Source organism: Rhinatrema bivittatum, chromosome 9, assembly GCF_901001135.1.
Source record: "Rhinatrema bivittatum chromosome 9, aRhiBiv1.1, whole genome shotgun sequence".
In the NCBI taxonomy this organism is placed as follows: Eukaryota; Metazoa; Chordata; class Amphibia; order Gymnophiona; family Rhinatrematidae; genus Rhinatrema; species Rhinatrema bivittatum.
In genome coordinates this window covers 204673129-204700037 of record NC_042623.1, presented here as the reverse complement: position 1 = coordinate 204700037, position 26909 = coordinate 204673129, and the positions used below count along the sequence as shown (strand labels likewise).

The following is a 26909-nucleotide window of genomic DNA, read 5'->3' as shown; positions in this document are numbered from 1 at the left end:
TTAAACTCCTCCTCACCAGCCTAAACCTGGTATTAAATTCCAGCAAAACTGAACTCCTGCTCATCGCCTCAGAAAATAGCACCATCACCTCTGCACAACAAGCCACGCCAACAATCACACAAGTGAGAGACCTAGGAGTCTTAATTGATAATCGCCTGAATTTCAAAGCCACCATTAACAAAACCACCAAAGACTGTTTCTACCAACTACAAGTGCTGAAAAGAATTAGACCTCTTTTCCATGCCCAAGATTTCAGAACCATTCTACAAGCAATCATTTTTTCAAAATTAGACTATTGTAACACCATCCTACTCGGCCTTCCCGCTTCATACACCAAACCGCTTCAGATGGTGCAAAATGCAGCTGCACGAATTCTGACAAATACCAGGAGAAGGGACCACATAACCCCGATTCTAAAGAGCCTCCATTGGCTACCTATACACTTTAGAATAATATACAAGGCCATTCTTACCACATACAAAATCATCCACCAACTGGCTCCCATTGACCTACAGATCCCTCTCCGACTACACAATTCGTCAAGACTGACAAGAGATGCATACAAGGGATCGCTACAGGTACCACCGTCCAAATCTACTAGACACTGCACACTAAGAGACCGGGCTTTCTCTACAGCCATTCCACCGTTATGGAACTCCATCCCCTCAAATCTCAGAACAGAACCATGCATCTCAACCTTCAAAAAAAGACTAAAGACCTGGATATTCATACAAGCTTTCCCGGACGCCAACATGGTCAACTAATCTCCAACTACACCTTGTTTAACCATATCTTCTATCTTTTACCTGTGTGAATTAATAACCTGTCCTTTCTCTTCCTTCTCAGCCAAGTTCTTATCACCCTGTTATATGTAACTGCCTTTTCAGCACCATTGTTATAGTTATGTTTACTATGCACCCCTGTTCTATGTGAACCAGCATGATGTGACTGCTGTCTCGAATGCCGGTATATAAAAATCTGAAATAAATAAATAAATAAATATAAATAATGTCAGTGCTGCTCTGCATTTCTTAGCATAGGACGATGCTGTTTCTTGTATTGTGATATCTCTTTGGACTACCACATGAGCATAAAGAAAATCTGATGAACTGTACAGTATTAGGAGTCTCCTGTAGTTACATAAAAAGATGTGATGATACATGAGCTTTCGAGAAGCCCAGCTCCCTTCTTGTAGAAGTGACTGACTGCAAAGATGGTGGAAAGAAACGTTTATGTGCAGATCGTATTGCCGGTTGGCAATTCCTGCAGAAGAAAACTTCAGAAGACGTTGTCCGTGCTGTCTTGATAGCTCATGAACTGTAACGCCCTTCATCGGGCCGACGCAGAAAGCTATCACAGGCCTGCTAAAGATTCCAGCATAGCTCCTCCAACTCTGAACTGTAGTTGATTTGTTGTCACGACATGCTTGCCGTGGATGATGAATGCGTGCGTGGCAGCTGGCGTGATCCCTCTAAAAAGATCCGAAGGAAAAAAGATCAAAGGCAACAAACCGACAAGATAAATGAGGTGTTGAGTTAACATATGAAAGGGATTGATAGTTGTCGGAGCAGTGGATAGAAATTTTCTGTGATCCACGATCACAGAATTTTAAAAATGTATTCTTCACTGGCATAATGAAGATGGTCTTCTGTGGGAAAAATCTTTTTGAAATGCTTTTAAAAATTATGACTCATTTAAAAAAAAAAATCATATAATATAAATATAGTTTGACACATTTTTGTGGTACCTTTCCTTTCCAGACACAAAACAGACAGAATGCTGTGTCAGATTGTTTTTCAGACAAATGCAGAACTGAAGGAAACCAAAAGCACAGTTCTGTTTCAAAAGCTGATTTCAGTGTTACTGTTTTAAACAGAATTAGCAGGATTAATTTTCTGTTCTTTTTGAAACAAAACAGATCTTGCATTCATCATACTGTATTTATCAACAGCACATACAAGATTGTATACAGAGTTGGGGACAGGAAAAAGCATTGCTAATCTGTCACACTTGCTTGTGATGTAACTTTATTTACATGCAGCCACTTCTAGAGCGAACAGTGACCCTAACAACCAGTTTATATAAAATATTTTTCACTTTAAACACTGCTTATCTAAAAAAAAAAAAAAAGGAGACCTGACATTTCAGCACTTTCCTCTGCTGCCTGTTACGCTGGTAATCGCTTGTATAAATCTTAGTACTGCTGTCGTTACATCTGCTTTTCAGTACTTTTGTTCCTGCTTGTGCAGATCATTCTGGAATGATCCTGCTAGCGGTCAGAAAATCCTCCTATTCATGAACACACAAAAACACATATGCATGCGGTGGAGTGACTAGATGAACTGTGCCCCAGTAGCCATGTTTCTGCGAGGTCGTGTACCCCTATATTTATTTATTGCATTTACTGTGTGTTTAGCTAATGTCTGCACCCCCCTCCCCCCCTTCTTTTTGGGCTGGATCCAGGGCATCTGCTCTGCTCGCCCTACCCCAGCTGCACAGACTCTCTCGCTCTGCCGTCTGTTCTTTCCAACCTAGACGCGTCTCCACGTTACAGACTGCTGGCAATGGTGCGCTTTATTGCAATGCTGTGCTATGATAAATGAGCAAACCTTGACCTTGTGCTTTCTTTTACATATTGGTTTACATTACAAATAATATCAGTATCGAATCCTGTTAAGTATTCCTTATAGGATGACTGGTGTTAGTTATAGGGCTCTGTTTTTAATGTCTGTATAATCAAACAGTATTAGCATTAACTAATTGAATAGAATAGGAAAGAGGATGAATTCTCTTGAAAAAGTAATAGACTGGACACAGAGTCATCTTTGGGTTGATTGTGCCACAAATCATCATCTGGGGGAAAAAAGCAAGAAAGCCCTGTGACAGGGAAAGGGAAAGAGGCAATTAGGCTAAGGCAGATAGGGGATTATCTACCACCTCTGCTAGGAGAGAAGCTCCATCAGCTGAGTGGAGGAGTCCGTGGTTCAGAGGCGGAGGATTACAAGGTTAAATAGATATTGAGATTCCTTCTTGAACCATGGCCTACAGAATGCAGAACGCTGCAGCAAAGTGGAACTCTTACAGGATCCTTCTGCAGTGTTCTCTGGCCTTTAAGAAACAGATTTTCAAACAGATTTAGCTGCCTAATTACAGCCCCCCCTCACTCTCTCTCATCTGCCTTTCCCCAGCCCCTGCTGCTCACATCCACTCCCCCATCCCCAGCTCTTGCTCCCCCCACCGCCCGTCTCCATTGCTAACTCACCCTTCCTCTCTCCTTCTCTGACACTCCTGAGGACTCACAGCTCGGCACGGCTATCAGTCACGATGAACCACGTGGTGCCTGTACTCTTAGAATGGTTATTATGAGCACAGCCTGGAAGTCGGGCGCCATGCGGCTTAAACGTCCCGAGATCCACCCAGAGTCCTGAGTTGGCAGAGGAATACGGACAAATGCTGCGCTTCCTCTCTCCCCCGCAGAATGACCGGAATGGGATGGGGGCAGAAATCCACTTTTGAAAAACACTGCTCTACACTACTGTTCATGTGAATTCTGTACAAAATGCTGCATTTTAAAAGCAGAGGTTCACAACCTTTCTTGTGCTGCAGCACACTCAGCACTGGGGTCCCTTTCTCACAGCACACAATCACCTTCAATCTCCCATCCAATACTGGCATCAATACCTCCTCTACTGCCCCTCCCCAGCATCATCGTCATCATCATCTTCTTCCCTTCTACCCCATGGCATATTGCTTCAGTTATATTTTCCAAGTTGTGTTCTAAGTTGATCTTAGTTGTTTCATAATAGATTGTACTTTATTATAGATTATCCGTTCATTATATTCGATATGTTCCATGTAAACCGCCTCCCCGGCGATAGTTATCTCTGTTAAATGTGAACCGGAGTGATATGTATTGTATACAGGAACTTCCGGTATATAAAACCCAAAAATAAATAAATAAATAAACCCATCCCATCCCTCTTTCCCACTCCCAGATATCATCACCTTCCCTTTCGCTATCACCTTCCCTTCCTTGCTCCCCAGTCCCCTGATATCATCACTTCCCTTCCATCTCCTTGCATCGCCACCCACCTATCTTTTTCTCCTCCCTTTAGTCCTTGGCAGCACACCTCCCCCACCCATCCTGCCACCCGACATTACCACCCTCCCTTCCACTTCCTGGCATCATTTCCCTCCCTTCCATTCCTCTCCTACCTCCTTTCTTCCCTCCACCCCTTGGCATCACTACTTCTCTCCACTTCTCTCTCCCACCTTCTCTCTCTGTTACGCGTGCCGCCTGCAGCAGAGCTGCGGCGCGGCCCTCTCACCTTCTCATACAGACTCCAGCTCCTGTTTCCTCTTCACTGGCAGCGGTGGGCTGCCAGCTCAGACCTCGGGTCACCTCCGGTGCCTCCGGCTCTGCCATGGTCCCCAGTGAGCCAGCCAAAATGTCCTTGCTCGTTGGGTCTCTCCACGTGGCCTGCGGAGACGCCGCCATCGGCGCGCTCAAGTGCATTGCTAGTTCTTTTAAAGGGCCCACGGCGGGAACCTGGCCACGACCCCAGATGCTGATGACAGACTCTTCAGCGTATATAAGCTCAGCCCTCGCTCCATAGCGTTGCCTTTGCAACAGGTCTCCTCGTACTCGTTGCTGATAGAGAATCTTCTCTTCCTCGCCTGTTTTGAGTGGTTCCCAGTTCCTGTCTTCCTCGTTTTTGCCTCATCTGTGTGTTGGACTGACTCTTTGGATTTTGACTCTGCTACGCCTGACTACCCTTCAGCCTATCTCCAGCCCCAGACCTCTGCTACGCCTGCCTTCTCTGCACCCTGACCATTGCCTTGCTTGACTATGCTACAGACCTCTCCATGTCCAGAGTTCTACATTGCTTGCCACAACCTCCGCTTGCCACCAGCTCTGATCCTATCCTGTCAGGGATGCCTCCTCTTGTCTATCCCCTGGACGGGGACTTACAAGGCTCTGGCCTTTCTTTGCTTGAGTGCTTCCAATTGCCTTTCGTTCCTTTGGCGCCTGAGTTTCTGTACAGAATCCAGTCCAGGGTAGGACTATGCCACCTATCGACTGCTGTCTCTGGGCTGAACATCCTCTCTTCACTAACTAACCTCGAGGCCCACCTAAGTCCTGTCGGCCCCGGCACACAAAGGCTCAACCCGAGGGGAATGAGGGCTAGAATAGGTGAAGCTCCAGTAGCCTCTAACTTCAGCCCACTCCACCTGCTGATGGGGGTCCCGTAGGACCCTACCTACGGGTTGTGTCAACCCCACATCGGTCCAAGGGTCCACCTCCGATGCAACACTCTCCCCTTCCCCCTCCCCCTCCCCAGGGAAGCACCTCCCTTTCCTTCCCTCAGTTCTCTACATCCTGGCATCACTACTTTCCCTTCCATCCAACCACCCCCCTGGCATCACCACTTTGCTTCCTTTCCACATCTCTGGCATTACCTTATTCTCTTCCTCATTTGGTATTATCTCCGTCTGGCAAGAGGAATCAGGTGAGCAGTGCCTCTTACCTGCTTCTGCTGCCTCCTCTTCCTCCTCTTCTGCCAGCTTCCCGCAGAAGTACGTGGGGCCCCTTGTAGTCTCATTAGACCCAGCGGTTCTACTCTGTTCCGACTTCAGCAGGAAGTTGATAGAGGAGGCGACAGTAGCAGATAAGGCATGCTTCTTGCTAACGCTTCTTGCCTGTGGGAGGCTATCATGCAAGAGACATGGCGGGGAAGAGAAGACGACTCTGTTGGCAGTGGAAGTGTCTGCGACTCACTCCTGTTTTCTCTCCGCAAGAGGTCAAACCTTTTCAACACACCTGAGATTCCTCTTTAGCAAGCCAGTCGGAAACCTCTTTTTTTTCAAAGTACCAAACTTCTGGCTTCAGATTAAAATAATCAGCCTAGTAGCTCTGAAGGCACTAGAATTTATAGGAGTAACAGAAAATAATTTTTTTTTGTTTATGTCAGTAAGGCTTGCAACATATTAAAAACTATAGGGATTTTACACTATGGAAAATATTACCATATAAGGTGGGAGCATTCGTCTTTGTTCATGTGATTCTCCATGGCGCTGTGCAGTATCCTGTTATGGGGTTAAGAAGCCAGGTGAAGAACTAACAGTTTCTAGGAAATCTCAACTATGCAAATATCAGTGTGTATGCCCAAGTACGCAGTGACAGTTTAAGTGCTGAATATTAATTGTAGCTTAACATAGTGTTTCAAAAGTAAATCTTGTCACTTTTTACTTCTCAGGTAAATTATTAATTCTTACTGTAGCAACAAAAAAAACGGATGGCTACCACCGGTTTATGCAGTCCGCAAAGTACTTCAACTATAGTGTTAAGGTAAGTCTTTTACAATAATTTATGGCTCCTGTTAGACATAATTGTTATAATTCTAGAGTATGAATCTTCATAATACAAAATTAGATTGTGAAGAAGCACGAGGTCAAGAGGACATAAAGCTGTCACTGTTGTTTAAACCATAGGTCATTTTAATGATTTTTGTTGATATGATATAACACAGCGTGTGCACTTTTACTCATATTTTTGTGGACACATCCCTGGGAAGGCTGGGGGAGGCAACAAAGAGCGGAGCTTTGCATTTCAAAAGCTGCGTGGTGGTTTGACTGGAAAAAAATCTTTACAGAAAAAGGAGATGCACAGTTCTCTGGGTACTTTTTGTAATGAGTTTTACTACAAATCTCAAAGTATTAGAGTATAATTTATTTGCCGATCATACTTTGTAGAAGAATTTCTTCAGTTTGTCAAGATTTAAACAGTTTATTAAGAGTTTTATCAATTAAACATACTTGATTAGGTAATGCTCACTCACATACAGCCCGATCCAGTAAAGTCCGTGGGAGAGCGGACGAATGCCCGCTCTCCCGGCGCGCGCGCACCGGCCCCTCGCCGGTGCGAGCGATCCAGTATTTAAATGAGGCGACGCGGTGCAAACGAGGAAAAGGAGGCGCTAGGGACACTAGCGCGTCCCTAGCGCCTCCTTTTGGCCTGGAGCAGCGGCTGTCAGCGGGTTTGACAGCCGACGCTCAATTTTGCCGGCGTCGGTTCTCGAGCCCGCTGACAGCCACGGGCTCGGAAACCGGACGCCGGCAAAATTGAGCATCCGGTTTTCGGCCCGACAGCCGCGGGCCGAATTCAAAAATTTTTTTTTTTTTTTTTTTTTACTTTTTTTACTTTTGGGGACCTCCGACTTAATATCGCTATGATATTAAGTCGGAGGGTGCACAGAAAAGCAGTTTTTACTGCTTTTCTGTGCACTTCCCTGGCGCCGGAAGAAATTAGCGCTGACCTTTGGGCGGCGCTAATTTCTTAGAGTAAAATGTGCGGCTTGGCTGCACATTTTACTTACTGGATCGCTCGGGCATACCTAATAGGGCCATCAACATGCATTTGCATGTTGAGGGCGCTATTAGGTGCCGCGGGTGGGCCGCGTGTTTTCCTCCCCTTACTGAATAAGGGGTAAGGGAAAACACGCGTCCAGAGCAGGGTGACAGTGCGCTCCGACGGAGCACACTTTACTGTATCGACCTGATATGTAGCAATTTAGTGTTCACTAAAGAGGACCCTGGAGAAGGATCGTCACTAGTTAACAAGAAACTGGAGGGGAGTGCAGTAGATGAAACTTCGTTTACAGAAGAGAATTTATAGGAAGAGCTAGGAAACTGAAAGTGGACAAAGCCATGGGGCCTGATGAGGTTCACCCCAGAATACTGAGGGAGCTCAGAGATATGCTGGCGGTCCACTGTGTGAGCTGTTCAATAGATCCCTGGAAAAGGGTGTTGTGCCTACTGACTGGAAAAGAGTGGTGGTGGTCCCACTTCCAAGAGTGGGAGCAGAGAAGAGGCTGGAAACTACAGGCCGGTTAGCCTCACTTCAATGGTGGGAAAAGTAATGGAGTCGTGGCTGAAAGAAAGAATAGTGAGCTATCTACAGTCAGAAGAATTGCTGGACCAGAAGCAGCATGGATTCACTAGGGGAAGGTACTGTCAGACAAATCTGATTGACTTTTTTGATTGGATGACTAGGGAATTGGATCGAGGAGGAGCGCTCAATGTCATCTACTTGGATTTTAGGAAAGCTTTTGATACGGTCCCACACAGGAGGCTTGTGAATAAAATGAGAAGCTTAGGAGTGAGTGCCAAGGTGGTGGCCTGGATTGCAAACTGGTCGACGGACAGAAGTACAATGTGTGATGGTAAATGGAACTTACTCTGAAGAGAGAGCAGTGTTAAGCGGAGTGCCACAAGGATCGGTGTTGGGACCAGTCCTGTTCAATATCTTCGTGAACGACATTGTGGACAGGATAGAAGTTGAGGTTTGTCTTTTTTGTGGATGATGCTAAGATCTGCAACAGAGTGGACTCGCCGGAAGGAGTGGAGAGAACGAAATGGGATTTAAGAAAGCTGGAAGAGTGGTCGAAGATATGGCAGCTGAGATTCAATGCCAAGAAGTGCAGAGTCATGCATATGGGGTGTGAAAATCCGAAAGGACTGTATTTGATGGGGGGTGAAGGGCTGATGTGCACGGAGCAGGAGAGAGACCTTGGGATGATAGTGTCTAGCGATATGAAGTTGGCGAAACAATGTGACAAGGCGATTAGGGATGTGCAGAGAGACCGCATACGTTACATTCGATATTCGTATTCGTTGGGGGGCAGATACGTTGCATTCGGCAAGCTAAAATTTAATTAACTCCACCCCCCACCCTCCTGACCCCCCCCCCCCCAAAGTCCCTGGTGGTCTAGTGGGGGTCCGGGAGCCATCTACAGCACTCACGCCGTTGGCTGCCAGTAATCAAAATGGCGCCAATAGCCTTTGCCCTTACTGTGTCACAGGGGCTACTGGTGCCATTGGTTGGCCCCTGTCACATGGTAGGAGCCTGGAAGGGAAAGGAGTAGGAGAGTTGCTGAAGAGAATAAGTAAAGGTGGTTTTTTAAATGTATTTTTCTTGATTGACTGCCATTTTAATTATTGGGTATTATGTGATGTCTGCTGTTTTGAAATATTTTATTGATATTTGGATATGTTTTAATAATTTTTATGAGTTTTTAATTGTTGAATATTATTCTGTTCAGCAGCTGTTCTGTAACATTTTTAGTATAGCTTTACAATTATTTCTGTGTGTTCCATAATACAGGTGTAACTTTGTGCGGATTAGTTTGTGTGCATTATTGCAAATCCTGAGAGTCTGTTAGGTGCTATATTTCTCTTTCCATTTCTCCAGGTTCGCACTGCATGTAGGGTGGCTTTTTTGGTTTTCCAGTCCAGTTTCTGCCTCCATATTTATAATTTGTGGTTTTTCTGTACTTGGTGAAGGTCAGTTCTGGGTGTGTGACCAAGGTGAGGTATTTTACTAGCATATAGGCATTTGTATCAATCTTATTTGTTGTGTTTTCTCAATAGGATATGCATTAGTGGTAAATTACTGTCTTTTCATAAGGAAAGCTATTGTGCCTGGTAGTAAAGGGAGTTTGTTTTGCTTTTACTGAAAGGTCATCAGAACCAGAATATCTTTTTTGTATGGTGAGCTGTACAGGGTAATGCCCTAGATCTGCTCTGAACTCATTGCTGGGGTTGAGGGGATTCCTGTGGATGCAGAGTGCATGTTTACATTTAGCCCTGTAAAGGTCACATGTTCAGTATGTCACGCATGTGGGAACCATCTTATCAGGTATGTCCCAGACAAAAAAAGGTTGAGAACCACTGTACTAGAGGATCCAGGCATTTTCATCCCTATAGAGGAATGACCCTTCAAAGAACTTGACCTTTTTGTAGGCCTCAGTCCTTTAGTCCCCAACAGCCAATAAGGGGCATGGGTTTGGATAGTGGAACCTCTCAACCCTCCCAATTGTTTGCCGACTCACTCCCAGGAACCTGGAGATAGGGGGGCGCCTCTTTCTCTTCTATCAGAGGTGGATTGAGATGACATTGGATCAATAGGTCACAGAGGTGATACGAGAAGGATATGCACTGGAGTTTTGCAGTGTTCCTTGGGTCGTGTTCATGGTGTCTCCCTGCTGCTCACCACAGAAGAAGCAGGCAGTGGAAACTACATTGGCAAGGCTCCTCAGTCTGAGGGTTGTGGTTCCAGTGCCTATGCCTCAAGAAAATATGGTCGATATTCCATTTATTTCATTATGCCTAAGAAGGAGGGCTCCTTTCGTCCCATCATGGATCTCAAGGGTGTCAACCATCATCTGTGGGTGAGGCATTTTTGCATGGAAATGTTGTGTTCGGTAATAATGGTCAAACAGTCTGAATTTCTGACCTCTTTGGATCTGTCTGAGGCATACCTTCATATTCCCATCTGAATAGAGTTTTCTGCGGTTCACAGTTCTGGAACACCATTATCAGTTTCGGGCCCTGCCCTTTGGTCTGGCCACTGCCACAAGGACCTTTTCCAAGGTAATGGTGGTAGTGGCAGCAGAGTTGAGAAAAGATAGGATCCTCGTACACCTGTATTTGGACAACTGGCTGATTCAAGCCAAGTTGCTGGAAGAGAGCAGCAGAGTGACTTGCAAAGTGATCTCCCTGTTGCAGGTGCTCAGCAGGGTGGTGAATCTGACCAAGAGCAGTTTTCAGCCTGCTCAGTTGTTGGAATACCTTGGGGTTCAGTTCGATACAAAGCAGGGCAAGGTTTTCCTACCGACAGCATACCCTCAGAAGTTGATGACACAAAAGTTGATGACAGAAGACGCATGACCGTATGGCCCTATGTGCAAATACTTGGCTTAATGGAAGTGACCCTGGACGTGGTCCCATGGGTGAGGGCACATATGTATCCTTTTCAGCGCTCCCTGCTGTCTCCATGGAACCTGCAGGACTATACAGTTTGGCTCCTCCTGCTGATGGAGGAGTGGTGGCTGCAGGTGGATCATCTAAAGAAGGGAGTTTCCCTAATACCACCGGATTGGCTAGTACTGACAACAGATGTGAGCCTCCTTGGTTGGGGTGCTCACTGGCAGGAGCTGACAGCGCAAGGATGCTGGAATGTAGAAGAGTCTCTCTGGAACATCAATCAATTGGAAGCCAGGGCAGTCCGGTTGGCATGTTTGGAGTTCAGCAACAGGCTGCAGGGTTGATTGGTCCAGATAATGTCTGACAATGCAATGACTGTAGTTTACATTAATCGGCAGGGAGGAACCAAGAGCCAGCAAGTGTCGCAGGAAATAGATCAGCTTATGGAATGGGCCGAAGTACATCTCCAGATGATCTCGGCCTCATACATAGCAGGAAAAGACAATGTAAGAGCAGACTTTCTCAGCAGGGAGAATCTGGACCCAGGAGAATGAGTTTTGTCGGACAAGGCATTTCAGCTGATAGTGGATCGCTGGGGCCTTCTGTTTCTAGACCTCTTGGTGACTTCTCGCAGTGCAAAAGTTCTGCAATTCTTCAGTTGCAGGAGAAGTCATTGGGGTTTGATACCCTAGTGCAAGAATGGCCAGAAGACAAGGTGCTGTATGCCTTTCCTCCATGGCCCATGTTGGACAGATTGATCCGAAGGATTGAACGCACAGAGGGATGGTGCTCTTGGTTGCCCCAGATTATCTCAGGAGGCCGTGGTATGCAGATTTGTGGCAGCTCCTGGGGGACTTACCCCTTCGACCTCTGGCACACAGGAACCTGGAAAGTCAGGGTCCAGTTCTTCACAAGGATCCAATTTTGTTTTCTTATGTTATGGCCCTTGAGAGGGCTTGAATGATGAAACATGGATACTCAGTAGCAGTGATTTCCACTTTGCTTAGAGCTAGAAAGTTGTCCACTTCCTTGACCTATGTGTGCGTTTGGTGAGTGTTTGGGGCCTAGTGTGAGGATCGAGGTACTCTTTCTCATTTGGCCAAGATCCCGCTCATTTTGGAATTTTTGCGGAATGGCTTGAATAAAGGTTTGGCCCTTAATTCCTTCAAGATACAAGTAGCATCTCTCACCTGTTTCAGAGACTAGGCAAATGATGGTTCCTTGTCGGCTCATCCTGATGTGGGCCATTTCTGGAAAGGATTGAAACATCTTCGTCCTCTTTTGTGGTTTCCAGTACCCTTATAGAGTGCTCTTGGTACTTGGATTTCTTAGCGGTCCTACGTTTAGACCGATGCATAACATGTCCTTGTGGTTACTAACCTTGAAATGGTGTTTCTTGTGGCAATTTGTTCTGCGCGGAGAGTTTCCAAGCTGCAGGCCTTGTCTTACCAGAGTCCTTTGGGTGACTCCAGGGGTGTTACAGCTGCATACTGTTTGTTCTTTTTTACTGAAGGTGGTCACTGAATTTCTCTTGAATCAGTCCATCTCCCTGCTGTCTCTGGACAGAGAGAGAGACGTAGGGGGAGTATCGTCTGTTGTGACCCTTTGATGTCAAGTGACATATCATCAGGTATCTGGAGGTTACTGAGCCTTTACAGAGAATGGATTGCCTGTTTGTCCTTCTCGGCAGTACCAAATAAGGATAGCTGGCCTCATGGGCTACAATAGCCAGCTGTATTAAGCAGGTAGTCATTGCAGCATACGTTGATACTGGCAAGCTGTTACCTAGTCAGGTTAGGGCTCACTCCTCTAGGGCTCCTACAGTATCATGGTCAGAAGTTAGGTTGCTGTCTCCCGTTGACATTTGCTGAACTGCAGCATGGTTCTCCTTACTAGGGGTGTGCATTCGTTTTGAACTTAAATGTAAAACGCAACTTATTTTTGTTTTTTAACTTAAAAAAGTGATGAGGCGAAAACGATCGGATTTCCAACTTATTCAACATAGCTATGTTGAATAAGTTACTGCTACTGAGTATCCATGTTGCATATGTTGGAAATCGTGATTGTTGATCCTAAATAAAAATTTAAACCCCTCACCCTCCTTAATCCCCCCCCCAAGACTTACCAAAACTCCCTGGTAGTCCAGCAGGGAGTCAGGACGCCATTTCTGAACTCCTTTGCGAGGAGCACGTGACATCGGCGTCACGTCGGAGTGACGCGGCGTCACGTGATTCCCCGCGCGTTCGCTCCGGGACCCTCGTTGCACCCAAAAGGAACTTTTGGCCAGCTTGGGGGGGTCAGGACCTGGGGGGGGTCAGGACCTGACCTGACCCCCCCAAGCTGGCCAAAAGTTCCTTTTGGGTGCAACGAGGGTCCCGGAGCGAACGCGCGGGGAATCACGTGACGCCGCGTCACTCCGACGTGACGCCGACATCACGTGCTCCTCGCAAAGGAGTTCAGAAATGGCGTCCTGACTCCCCGCTGGACCTCCAGGGAGTTTTGGTAAGTCTTGGGGGGGGATTAAGGAGGGTGAGGGGTTTAAATTTTTATTTGCACGTATGGACATAGACTCAACTTATGGAATTCTCCATATGTCCATATTGACCGAAATTGACCCCCCCTTTCGACTTATGGACATATGAACATAAACATTTGCTCTGCACATCCCTACTCCTTACACACTCTTTCCAGGTATTATTGTCTGGATGTGCAAGCCGGGAGAATGCAGCCTTTGCTTGTGTGGTTTTGACAGGACCGCGGGCAGCCTCTCGCCCTATTCGGGAGTAGCTTGGGTGCATCCCACTTGTTCTGGATTCAGCTGACTGGACGCTAAGAAATGAGAAATTATTACCTGATAATTTCCTTTTCTTTAGGACAGTCAGATGAATCCAGCTTCCCTCACTTGGCTGCTGAATGATTGTACTATGGTCCTCTTGTGTGACTATGTGTTACAAGGATTAATGGTGTTAGTCCAGTCCCTAGACTAGTATTAATGTTTCTTGTCTGAGCTCAGTGCTTCCTGTTTGCTGAGTATTGACATGGTTATATGTTTTTAATCAAGTTTTTTGCTAGTCTGTCCACAGTTTGCTTTTGAAGAAAATACTGGCAGGCTAATGGCATTGCAGGGGATATGAACTGTGACATAAGAACATAAGAATATGCCATACTGGGTCAGACCAAGGGTCCATCAAGCCCAGCATCCTGTTTCCAACAGTGGCCAATCCACGTCATAAGAACCTGGCAAGAACCCAAAAACTAAGTCTATTCCATGTTACCATTGCTAATGGCAGTGGCTATTCTCTAAGTGAACTTAATAGCAGGTAATGGACTTCTCCTCCAAGAACGTATCCAATCCTTTTTTAAACACAGCTATACTAACTGCACTAACCACATCCTCTGGCAACAAATTCCAGAGTTTAATTGTGCATTGAGTAAAAAAGAACTTTCTCCGATTAGTTTTAAATGTGCCACATGCTAACTTCATGGAGTGCCCCCTAGTCTTTCTATTATCCGAAAGAGTAAATAACCGATTCACATCGACCCGTTCTAGACCTCTCATGATTTTAAACATCTCTATCATATCCCCCTCAGCCATCTCTTCTCCAAGCTGAAAAGTCCTAACCTGTCGACACTTCACCCCAGTTCAACAGCCCTTGTTAATTGTAACTGCATCTCCTCTTCACGTTTATTTATGTTCATTGTTGTATTCATCGCACCCCTGTTTTTTATGTAAACCGACATGATGTGAATCTTTTCATGAATGCCGGTATAAAAAAACCTTAAATAAAATAAATAAATAAATAACCTCTTTAGTCTTTCCTCATAGGGGAGCTGTTCCATTCCCCTTATCATTTTGGTAGCCCTTTTCTGTACCTTCTCCATCGCAATTATATCTTTTTTGAGATGCGGCGACCAGAATTGTACACAGTATTCAAGGTGTGGTCTCACCATGGAGTGATACAGAGGCATTATGATATTTTCCGTTTTATTCACCATTCGCTTTCTAATAATTCCCAACATTCTGTTTGCTTTTTTGACTGCCGCAGCACACTGAACCGACTATTTCAATGTGTTATCCACTATGACGCCTAGATCTCTTTCTTGGGTTGTGGCACCAAATATGGAACCCAACATTGTGTAACTATAGCATGGGTTATTTTTCCCTATGTGCATCACCTTGCACTTATCCACATTAAATTTCATCTGCCATTTGGATGCCCAATTTTCCAGTCTCACAAGGTCTTCCTGCAATTTATCACAATCTGCTTGTGATTTAACTACTCTGAACAATTTTGTGTCATCTGCAAATTTGATTTATCTCACTCGTCATATTTCCTTCCAGATTATTTATAAATATATTGAAAAGTAAGGGTCTCAATACAAATCCCTGAGGCACTCCACTGCCCACTCCCTTCCACTGACAAAATTGTCCATTTAATCCTACTCTCTGTTTCCTGTCTTTTAGCCAGTTTGCAATCCATGAAAGGACATCGCCACCTATCCCATGACTTTTTACTTTTCCTGGAAGCCTCTCATGAGGAACTTTGTCAAACGCCTTCTGAAAATCCAAGTATACTACATCTACCGGTTCACCTTTATCCACATGTTTATTAACTCCTTCAAAAAAGTGAAGCAGATTTGTGAGGCAAGACTTGCCTTGGGTAAAGCCATGCTGACTTTGTTCCATTAAACCATGTCTTTATATATGTTCTGTGATTTTGATGTTTAAAACACTTTCCATTATTTTTCCTGGAACTGAAGTCAGGCTAACTGGTCTGTAGTTTCCCGGATTGCCCATGGAGCCCTTTTTAAATACTGGGGTTACATTTGCTATCCTCCAGTCTTCAGGCACATCAGTTTGCTCCATCTCCATCTGTAAGTAGAGGTGCATAACCCACTTGTTCTAGATTCATCTGACTGTCCTAAAGAAAAGGAAATTATCAGGTAAGTAGTAATTTCTCATTAATGTTGTGTGGTTTGTTTGTTTTTTTGCACTTCAGATTTCCTCCCGATCAATAACCGCCCGTGAAAAGGCTTTACAAAGCTGAGAAGAGGCAGTGACGGTGCCAATCCTTGCACTCGGCACGCAAGGGAGGCCACGGATTTTTACCTTCCCTCCCTATGCCTCAGAGCAATGATTTCAGCTGAACAGCCTAGGTGCGAGAGCAAGCAGGGGATATTCCCAGCCTGCCTTCTTTGCCACTAATTAGGGAAATGTGAGGTCCCGGCGTGACCCAGACAAGCCTGGCTGTGCGGCTCAGCACCGCTCAGTGGGCTGCACACAGAGAAGGGCCCCTGATACTGGGCTGCTTTCCCCTGTGCCTCTGCTTGACATTACACAAGATAATAAGAAATTGCCTTACTGGGTCAAACCAAGGGTCTATCAAGCCCAGCATCCTGTTTCCAATAGTGGTCAGTCCAAGTCACAAGTACCTGGCAAGTACCCAAACATTAAATAGATCTCAAGCTACAGTACTATTGCTTATTAATTAATAGCAGTTTTATGGAGTTTTCCTCTAGGAACATATCCAAACCGTAAAAAAATAATTTTCTTCAATTTGTTTAAATGTGCTACTTGCTAAATTCATGGAGTGCCCCCAAGTCCTTCTATTATCTGAAAGAGTAAATAACTGATTTACATTAACCTGTTCAAGTCCTTTCATGATTTTGTAGACTTCTATCATATGCCCCCTCAGTCATCTCTTCTCTAAACAGCCCTAACTTCCTTAGCCTTTCCTCATAGGGAAGCCATTCCATGCCCCTTGTCATTTTGGTCGCCCTTCTCTGCACTTTCTCTAGTGCAACTATATCTTTTTTGAGATGTAGTGACCAGAATTGCACGCAGTATTCAAAATGTAGTCTCACCATGGAGCGATACAGAGGCATTATATTTGTCATTCCCTTCTAATAATTCCCAACATTCTGTTTGCTTTTTTGACTGCTGCAGCACACAATGAGCTGACGATTTCAATGTATTATCCACTATGATGCCTAGATCTTTTTCCTGGGTGGTATCTCCTAATATGGAACCTAACATCATGTAACTACAGCATGGATTATTTGTCCATATATGCTTCACTTTGCACTTGTCCACATTTAAATTTCATCTGGAAGCCCAATCTTCCAGTTTCACAAGGTCATCCTGCAATTTATCACAATCTGCTTGAGATTTAATTACCTTGCATAATTTTGTGTCATCTGCAAATCTGATCACCTCACTCATTGTACCCTTTTCCAGATCACTTATATTAAAAAGCACTGGTCCAAGTATAGATCCCTGAGGCACTCCACCTTTTTCTACTGTGAAAACTGACCATTTAATCTTACTCTTTGTCCACATGTTTTATTCACCCCTTCAAAAAAATGTAGATTTGTGAGGCAAGACTTCCCTTGGGTAAATCCATGCTGGCTGTGTCTCATTAAACCATGTATATCTAAATGTTTTGTTGTTACGATTCCCGGCCGCGGGACACCACGGCCAGATTCCTAACTCTCTCCTCGCCAGCTCTGGGGTGACTCCTGGCGGTCCTCAGCTCTTCCTGGGCCACAGCTCGGCCTCTCCGAGGCGGCATCTCCACGAGGGAGACACCGCCGAGCTCCTGCACTTCCTGCTTCAGCTGCTACCTTGCCCCTTAGGCACGCACGTGTGCAGGGGCTGACAATTTAAAGGGACCAGCGTGGGAAAACTAACTCCTCCTCAAGTAGTGATGTCAGACGTTTCCAGCTATTTAAACCCTGCTCAGACTCTCCTTCTTTGCCTTGCAACGAGGTTCACTCCCTGGAGTCATCTAGTTGCTGTCTTCGTTCCTACTTGTTCCTGTTCCAGCTTGTTCCTGATTCCTGCTCCCTGCTCTGTTCCAGTCTTATTCCTGGTTCCAGCCCATCCTCGCCTGCTTCTGTTCCTGCTTCCCCTTGACTCGTCTTCCTGGCTCCTGCCTTCGGTTTGTTCTCCGGTATCCTGCTTTGCTGCCTATCTTGACTCCTGGCTTGTCTCTGGTCTCTGCTGTCTGCCGCTTGCCCCGACTCTTGGTCTGTTTCCACGTTTCATCTCTCTGCTGCCTGCTTCGACTTGGACTTCTCTTTGGACACCCCTTTCCAGGAGACCCCACCTAAGTCCAAGCGGCTCGGGTCCCCAAGGGCTCCTCCTGGGGGGATCTCGGGTCTCCAGTGGTGAAGATCCTGTTGCTTCCCTAGCTCTGGTCTGCCTCCTGGCTATGACTCCGCTGTTGGCCTCCCCTCAGCGCTGCACCATCATCTTTTAGCCGGCCCAAGAGTCCACAATCATAACATTAGTGATTTTATTCTTTATAACAGTTTCCACAATTTTTCCTGGCACTGCAGTCAGGCTCATCAGTCTATAGTTTCCTGGATCACCCCTGGAGCCCATTTTAAATATCGTGGTTACATTGGCCATCTTCTAATCCAAAAGCAGCACCACCATCATTACCTCTCTCACCAAATCCTATGCTCCACTGAGAACTAGAGGTAAAATTGCTCCCTCTCTCATCGGTTCCTGAACCAATTGCTCCATAAAACTTTCATTTATTCCATCCAAGAACGTTATCTCTGTATCATTTCCTGATGTTTCACTTACCCCAGTCAATATTAGGGTAATTGAAATCTCCCATTATTACCGCACTACCAATTTGGTTAGCTTCCCTAATTTCTCTTAGCATTTCACTGTCCGTCTCACCATCTTGACCAGGTGGATGGTAGTATACTCCTATCACTATACTCTTCCCCGACACACAAGGGATTTCTACCCATAAAGATTCGATTGTGCATTTAGTCTTTTGCAGGATCTTTATCCATACAAACTGCTGGTTTTTGCCTGCCCTCTGACTAACTATTTAATACAGACACACAAAAACACTATAGAATATACTCCAATAGTTTACTTCTCCCTAAAACTTCTAAAATTTTCCCAAGCAGTACCTACCGATTCTTTTCAGCCACCAGCAAGGTGATCAATCCTCTCCTCTCAGTGCTTCCACTCTCACATTTTCTCCTCCCCCCCACCCTCTCTTTTTTTCTTACCCTTTTTATTTTGTTCATCCTCTGTGTTATTTTGGCAACACCTAGAACTGCCAAACCGCTCCAAGTTATTTGAATGAGCAGAGCTGTTTTGCTACCCTTCCCTCCATGCCCAAGGGGCGCCCTGGGCGAAGCCGGCTTTCTGCGGCCTCCTTCCCTTTCAGGTTGGCATGCTCGCCGCTTCATCACAAAAGAAACTCCTTCAATACACTGAAACAATGTAATTTCAATTTTTTTTTCTTTTCTTTTAAAGATATTCCATTCCATTAGCAGTGTGCAACAAGAAGTGTCCGGGAAACTATATATCACAATTATTTTATTAATATTAGACAACTATAGCACATACAAAAATATAAGATGCCATGCATCTTATATTGCAAAATAAATCCAGATAAATTACATACAGATACATTGACAAACTTTATACTCTTTTCTTTCTGTAGTAAAAAGAGGTTTTCAGCATTTGTCAATGTTGTGTGTAGTTAGTTGAGCTGTATTTATTTTGCAGTATACAATGTAAAGAATTGTAATGTGTGGATACTATTTTGTTATTGTGATAGATTAAGTGTTCAGTATTCATAAATGTGTTTTGCTTCTAATATGTTTTGAATGGCGCAGCTCTGTACAGCTCTCAGATGAACCTTATGCTATGGCAACACGGAACATGACAACCTCGAGTTTTAGGTCTTTCTGCCATTATTTTTAAACTTTTTTACATACATTGTTAATTTGTCTGCATACAATGCAGGCATTTGTGTACAATCTTGCATGATAAAAATTATTTTTGCATCTTTAGAGACGGGCTACTTTTGGGCTAGATTTTGTGATTGCTTGAGCTCTTAAACTTTTTGGCATCTGGCAACACTGTCACTGCACTGGGTTTGTAGGCTGGCCATAAGGGATCAGCAGAGGTGTAGCTTCTGTGCAGACATTTCAGTGATTGTTGAGTGGGGCTCTCAGGGTGTCCATGTCAGTTGGTAATGGCAGCTATTCTTGACTATTTGTGAGGCTGTTGACTTCTGTTTCTACCTTGGCTTATCTAGTAACTGCATAGTCACTTCATATGGATGACATTCAGGCATTCTTTGATTGGAATACTTTTTTTTTTTTTTTTAATAAAAGCAAAACATTCGGCTTTGTAAAGCAATGTCTTCAGGTCTTGGGAATACTTAAAAATAAGCAGTGACCAATCAGTATCCAAGCTCTTTATTTCAGGCAAGGGCCAAAAGATAGCCATTCTGATGACACTACCAAATAAAGTTTTATTAACCTAGGTTGTTTAGCAATATCATCATAGCACAGAGCGTAATCCATCTTGATTTGATTCAGATAGAACAGGCTCTATACAGACCTGAAATCACACCTGCACTTTTCGGTCAGCAGTTTTCACAGGGAAAGTACATGCATACTCTTACTTTGCCAATTGATGCAAAGCCCATAGGTAAAAATGAATCAAAATGCACAGTTTGGAAAATTTCCCCCGAAAGGATTAGCATTGTTTGAGAATTAATGTACTAGCCATTTGCTTTTTCTCTTTTGCAAATGAGTTCTGGGTTTACCAAAACTTGATTATGGAACCAATTTCATGTGTCAGGCTTGCTAATCTAATCATTTTAAGCAGCTGGCGAAGTGCACAGTACCCCAGTGTAATTGGTGACCTGTCCCTGAATACCCCTTATTTATTTTATCTGAAGATGTTTAATTAATGGAAAATATCTAATTTAAAGAAAAAAAGTACTGTCTGATCACAAACAAAATAAATTAGCATTTGAAAACATATACCATTACTGGACCATCATACTAAGCATTACCAGTCACTTTATCAATAATCATCTGTTCCAAGTTCAAACCTTAACCAATATTGAACATGGTGCCAAATGCTCACAAACAATGGAGTGCCTACCACCTTGGAAGAAGATATGATTGATTTTCCTGACGCAGACTCGACATTTGAAACTTGGCCCATGTTGGGACTTTTGATATTATCCATCATAAGATTTCAAATCTGGGTTTATGGAGTATGACCTTGAAAACTACGGGTAAATTGTTGATGGCTGCTAAGATAAGTGCATTCACACATGTAATGGTCATTTTATTTGCAAAGAGAAAAAAACAAAAAATATTGGTTGAAGTTTGAATTTGGGACATATGATTATTGATAAAGCAGTGAAGGTCAATGACCAGTAGTGCTTAGTATGATGGTCCAGTAATGGTATATGTTTTCAAAAGCTAATTTATTTTAATTATGATCTAACAGACATCATATGTTGTAGCTGGTGTGGTTTAGGGATACCCTCTTGGTTAAGGCTGACAGCAACTTCCCTTATTGCAGGTAAGGATTTGAGATTTTCCTGATTGTTTTTGAGTTAATTGTGCCTTTTGGCTGGCTTGAGGAGGCTGCGATTTTATGCGATACCTGTGGAGCAGAATTTCTTTCCTGGTAGGGATATTAAACTGTCTTGTTTTATCGTGCTGGGTGTTTTCAGAATCTCTGGGTGTAGGCTGGTAGATGGCTTCGTTTTTCCAAGGGGCTTCTGCTAGATAAGTTTTTATAAGCAGCTCTGTTGACAGGATTTAAATCTGGTACCTGACTGGGAACCTTGGTTTTCAGGGAATCCCTGCTGGGTTTTTCAGTTTCAGGCTGTTCTGTGGCTTTTCTAGGAGCTGGCTTGGTTGCAGCGCAGATAGCACAGGCTCAGTTAGGAGGCAGAGCCCCAGCGATACAATGGCAGTGCCATCAGCTACTGTTGAGGGAGCCATACCTCAAAGTCAGGAAATATTGGACTATTTTTACTGCAAGTCTAATAAGCAGGGGGTTGCAAAGAAATTGAGTCATCAGGCAGGGGTATTCAAAGATTAGGGTCAGGCTGATGTGCGGCACAACTAATACAGGTTTTAGTGGAAGCACAGTTTGTAACCCAGCATTTGGCACAGTCCCACAAACAAAAGTTAAGATAATGACAACTGCCAAGATGGCCGCTCAGTAGCGTTGTTCGGCATTGAAGCTCTGTGGGAGATTTAAAGTTTTCTTGATTCTTGCTGCAATATTTCCTATGGGAAGAAAGCGAAAAGCACGGGGTGAGTCTTACCCTGCAGCCCCTGTGTTGACGCTGATATCCTGACCCATGGATGCTGGTGTCGTCTGTAGAGACGCTAACACAGGAGTGCAGCCGCTGGAGAGAGGTGGAGGGGAAGAGGAGCTCCCCTCTCAACTTGGCTCGATATCACCTCTAAGCCCCGTGGAAGGAACCCTTCCAGGAAATCCTGCTGAGGCAAGGAATGCCCAGGGACTGTGGGAATTGCCGTCGGACCAAAGTGTCACGGGGCAGAGCCCAGCAGGGTCAGTCGGGGCTAAGAGCATGGCAGAGAGCCCACAGAGTACACCGGAGCAGCCTGGAGTGAGAAGGGGAACTGCAGAGGGAGAAACACATGCGATCACTCAAGAACTTCTGACTACCAGCGATGGTAAGGCCCGAGACTTTTTCGCTAGAAACAATGTGGGAGACAATTGTTGAAATGAGGCTTTCTATTTTGCAACAAATATTACCTATAAATGATAAGATAAAAGATCTGGAAGATCAGGCTATAGAGCAAAACAGTACCAATACTGAGCTGGAGTTGCAAATTTCAACAAATAGAGATGAAATAAAAGTGATACAAGAAGTGCAGCAAACAACTATAAAAGAAAGGAAAAGCATGGCTGCCAAAATGGAAAACTTGGAAAACCTAATAAAGAACAGAAACTTGAGGTTTATCAGTTTTCCTCGTGTTCCTTATAACTCACCTAGAGAAATCTTTAAAAGGTTTTTTATAGAAGTGCTGCAGCAGGCAGAGAGTACTTTTCCATCGTTATCCAAGATTTTCTATTTACCTAAACCTAGAGGAATGGTGGAACAAGTTGAAGGTTCTTCTGTTCCTGCTACAACTCTGGATCCAATGAATATTTCTGCAGTATTAGAGACTTCGTATACTGATCTTGCGCAAACAGCTACGTTAGTAGTAACATTCGCGTTAGAACCTGGTAAAGAGTGGTTGTTAAAGTTATGTTCTTAGGCTGTAATGTTCGGGCTTTCCCTGACGTTTCACGCGAAACTCAGAGGAGGAGGAAGGAATTCCTTCTCTTGAGATCTCGAGTATTACAGATTGGGGGTGGTGTTTTATCTTAAATTTCCATGCAAATGCATGATAAAATATGCAAAGAATGCATATATTTTCTATGACCACCTCCCCCCCCCCCCCCCCCAACTGACACAATTTCTGGTGGGGAAGTCTTTTGTAATCACAGATGAACCCAGTACTGATGTCCCAAGTTCTCTGTAAGCTACTGAGATTTTGTTGTGTTATATCTTTTCTTTATGTTGTGTTATCTCCTCCTCCTCCCTATTTGTGGACTTTAAATTCAGAGAAATTAAGTTTCTGGTGGTCGAGAATGTATTTCGGGGATTATATGAATATTGTATTCTCTGACTTTTCTTTTTCAAGATTATTATCTTGTAACTATTGTAAAATCGTATTAAAAAAAAAAAAGATAATGACAGCTAATGCATTCCAGATAGTGCAATGGGTTCAGTATCTGACAGGCAGTGCAGGAAAAACAAACGACAGAGGCAGGGAGACTCGGTGAAGCAGAAACTGAAACACCACAATAATTTCCCATAGAAGCAAAGTTATAGTCTGTACTTGATTTTTGGTCATGGCAGAAGGTCCTACACCCACTCTGGTGAGAGGTTTTTTGTTGGTTCATTCTGTTGTAGCTGGTGGGGGTTTAGGGATACCCTCTCGGGAGCAGGGCAGGGACCACAAGGCAGGAGCTGGATCTGTCTTCTGCCCCGCCAGCTCCCTCCAACGCTGGTTGAGCCCTTGGGTTCTGGGGGCAAGTAGGACTTGGATACACACACTGAGCATGATTGTGAAGGCTGGGTTGATCTTCTGCCTAGCGAGCCCCCTTCCCTGCAGTTAGGGCCTTTGGGTTCTGGGAGCCAATAGGACTTAGCTGGAACAGGCAAGCCGGACTGGAGGTGAGGCAAGGCCAGATTGGAGACAAGGATTGAATGTCAGGGAAGTACAGGGCTGGAGGCAAGGCCTGGTTATGAAGGCAGGATGAAGCCAGGAAAGGACACAGACAAGGACTGGACAAGACAGATAATACAGAAGGCCCAAAGGCCACAGAGCTAAGCAGGAGGACAAAAGGTCACAAGGCAAGGTATATAGCAAGAAGGCATTTAAGCCACAAGGCAAGGTAGATAGCAAGAAGGCCCATAGGCCACAAGGCAAGGCTGAGCACAAGACGGCCCTAAGACCGCATGGCAAAGCTGAGAGCAAGAAGACCCTAAGGCCACAAAAGGCAAGGCAAGAAGGGCTATAGGCCATAGAACAAAGAACAGAGGCCAGGACAAAGAGCCAAAAGTAACTCAATGAATCAGCAAGGAGGTTCTGGCAAAGCAAGTCTAAATAGAGCTGGGGCTGGGTGTGGTGCAGGGAGGAAAGAGGAGCCTGGTAAGTTCTGGAATCTAGGCCCTCTGAGGACTTCAAGTAGAGGGAAGACTTCACCTCAGGCTGAATCAGGTTGGCCACTGAGGAGCTGGTTCCAGTGGCTTAGAGCAATGTTTCTTAGCGGCCTCTAAGGGTGAGGAGGTGTCATAGCAGGGTGGGATGAGGCTGTGCACAGGCAAAATCCTATTTACCATTAATAAATACCCCTAAACATATTTTTAAGCCTTTATTTCCCCTCTCAGAATTTACTCTGCATGACTTTACTGCAAGTATAAATCCTATAAAGATTCCAGATGGTTAATTGTAGTTGGGCTTAGAGAGTGTGCGTGCGTGCATACGTAATGTGGGGTAGAGATTATGAGCAGGAGAATAGTTTGACAAGCCCTGGTCATTTGTTTGTTTGTTTTGGGGGGGAGCAGTCCTGTTGGCATGAACCTTAGCTGCTCACAAGTTTTTCTGGGAGGAGACGCCCAAAACTGAAGCAAAATAGCCCATCATCATCAGTCTTCACTGCCCTATTAATTCATCCACTGTCTCTCTTTTATTTTTTTTTTCATTTTATAATTTAGGACTTGCAAGAGAATTTGTCTGTCCCTGTGGTGCTTAATACAAGTGTTTGCTCCAGCTGCCCCCGAGCATGTTATGTCACTCTGTATTCTCATCAGAAACTTGAGTACTGCCTTCACCCTCCCTTTGTTTTCTAGGAGGATAGGGGTTTCAAAGCATTTTACCTGCTGAAAGTTTGTGCGTTGTTCCACAACCTGTGTATTTTAGTATCGAGAGGAGGTGTTGCCTGCGCCCAGTAGTATTAATCCATATTAGGGGCCTCCAAGCTACAATTTCAGAAAAGTCCCCCAGAACAATGGTTGGGAAGGGGGGGACCATCTCAGAAGATCGGAGAGTGGCTGCAGTTGGACCACCCCCCCACCCCCTTCTTCTCTGGGGCCCCCTGCACTTCAGGGACTGCTTGGGCAGAATTTGTCACTGCCGAGGTATATGCTTAGGTTGGAGAGGGTCGAGGAAAATACGCACTAAGGCGGCACGTTCAATTCTCAGTGTGTTCTGTTTCACCAAAAACGTACCTTCATTAAAAGTAGATGCGGGACAGATCCATCACTATTGCTGGTATTTGGAATACAATGCCCGTTGAACTGCGTCTGGAAACTGAATTTAAGGCGTTTAAGAAAGCACTGAAGACTTGGCTCTTTGAGCAGGCCTACGCAGACCATTTAGAGGAAAGAAGTAGTTAGAACGAATAAGCGATTATTCTTAAGTTTTTTTTGTTTTTTTTTTACCTGTCCTTTTATTAATAATTTTATTTTGTTTAAATATCTTATTGTATTTTAACTGCCAGAATTTATTGTTGCTTTTATGATTTTATGATGTGAACCGTTATGATGTTTTCTTGCGAATGACGGCATCCAAAATTTTTAAATAAATAAACAAGTGACTGCACATGCCCTGCACCGCGGGGGAGTTTCAAAGCAAAAGGTTTGATTTCAAAATGGGTGCAAAGTCCATGGGTAAAAGTCCATGTAGACAGTCTGGAAATTGCCTCCCCCACCCCCGAGCACGGTTGAACATGAAACAGAATCAACCAAACTGAACCTGCACAGTCGTAGACAGGGCAAGAGGCAACAAGAATAATAATTAAAAAAAAAAAAAAAGAGCTCCGGAGGTGAGACGATGAAGCCGCATGGTAGTTCTTGTTTCTTCTTTGTGTTGCTGCTGACAGGTTCTTGGTGGAGCAGAAGCGTGGAAAGGAGGTGGCTCGGCTAATTCTATTGGTGGAGGCCAGAAAGTGAGACTGCTGAAGGAAGCGTTGTCTGGTTACGCCGACCAGGAAGATCTGCTTATATTGTTCACGGACAGGTAAGACGGTTCTGCCCAAGTTACCGACCAGTACAGTGCAGTCTGCAGTGTGCTTCAGATCTAATTTTTATAGTCTGGCTTTTATTTTCCTATCTCTGTTTTTATTTATGTGCAGTTAGCTTCAGTAACTGCAACATGTTTCCTCTCTGTAAAAATGTCAGTTTGCTTGCCATGGACTCTTAGGGACATACATTCATTTCCGTGCTTGTAGCATGACAGCTGCAAACTTGCTACCACATGTCGACAAGCTGTGCAAGCTCTTTGGCGTCAGCCATCAGTTTTGTCACTGCATGTAGTACTCCTTCCACTTATGTTCAAGGAAAACTAATGAAGCCGTTATCTTCTTCTGCTGCTGAAGATGGGGGCATTTGCAAGACGGCACCCCCTGGCAGCTTGCAAAGGAGAACGTGGTTTGGTAATAACCTTGCACTTCAGTGCCTCCTATGCTGCAGATCAGGCAGGGGAATGGAGGAGGCCCATCCCGCTGAGCCTAGGGAGTGGTACAAGACTGACTGTTCATTGCTACGTGTCTGCTGGAGTCTGAGAGAAAAAAAACCAAGAGCCTAAATCGTGTCAGTCAGCCGAGGAGGCAGGAGCCACTCATTGTGACCCTTTTAGACAACGGAGGTGGACGCAGACCCCCCTCCCCCCCCCTCCGAAGTCAGCAAGTTCAACCCACCCTCCGCCCCCCATTCAAACTGGTTTGTACTCCAGTCTGGGCACCCGGAGTCGAGAAGGTAAAGGAG

General features: G+C 44.7%; 1 protein-coding gene across 2 annotated transcripts in view; it reads left to right on the top strand.

Annotated features, from left to right (window-relative positions):
* PLOD2 (procollagen-lysine,2-oxoglutarate 5-dioxygenase 2) overlaps positions 1–26909 on the top strand; it is a 244211-nt gene that overhangs the window by 62497 nt on the left and 154805 nt on the right. For both annotated transcript variants that reach the window (XM_029615873.1, XM_029615874.1), the window contains exons 2-3: positions 6258–6349; positions 26027–26163. In XM_029615873.1, coding sequence (XP_029471733.1) covers positions 6258–6349; positions 26027–26163 — 229 coding nt within the window. The remainder of the gene's footprint in view (positions 1–6257; positions 6350–26026; positions 26164–26909) is intronic.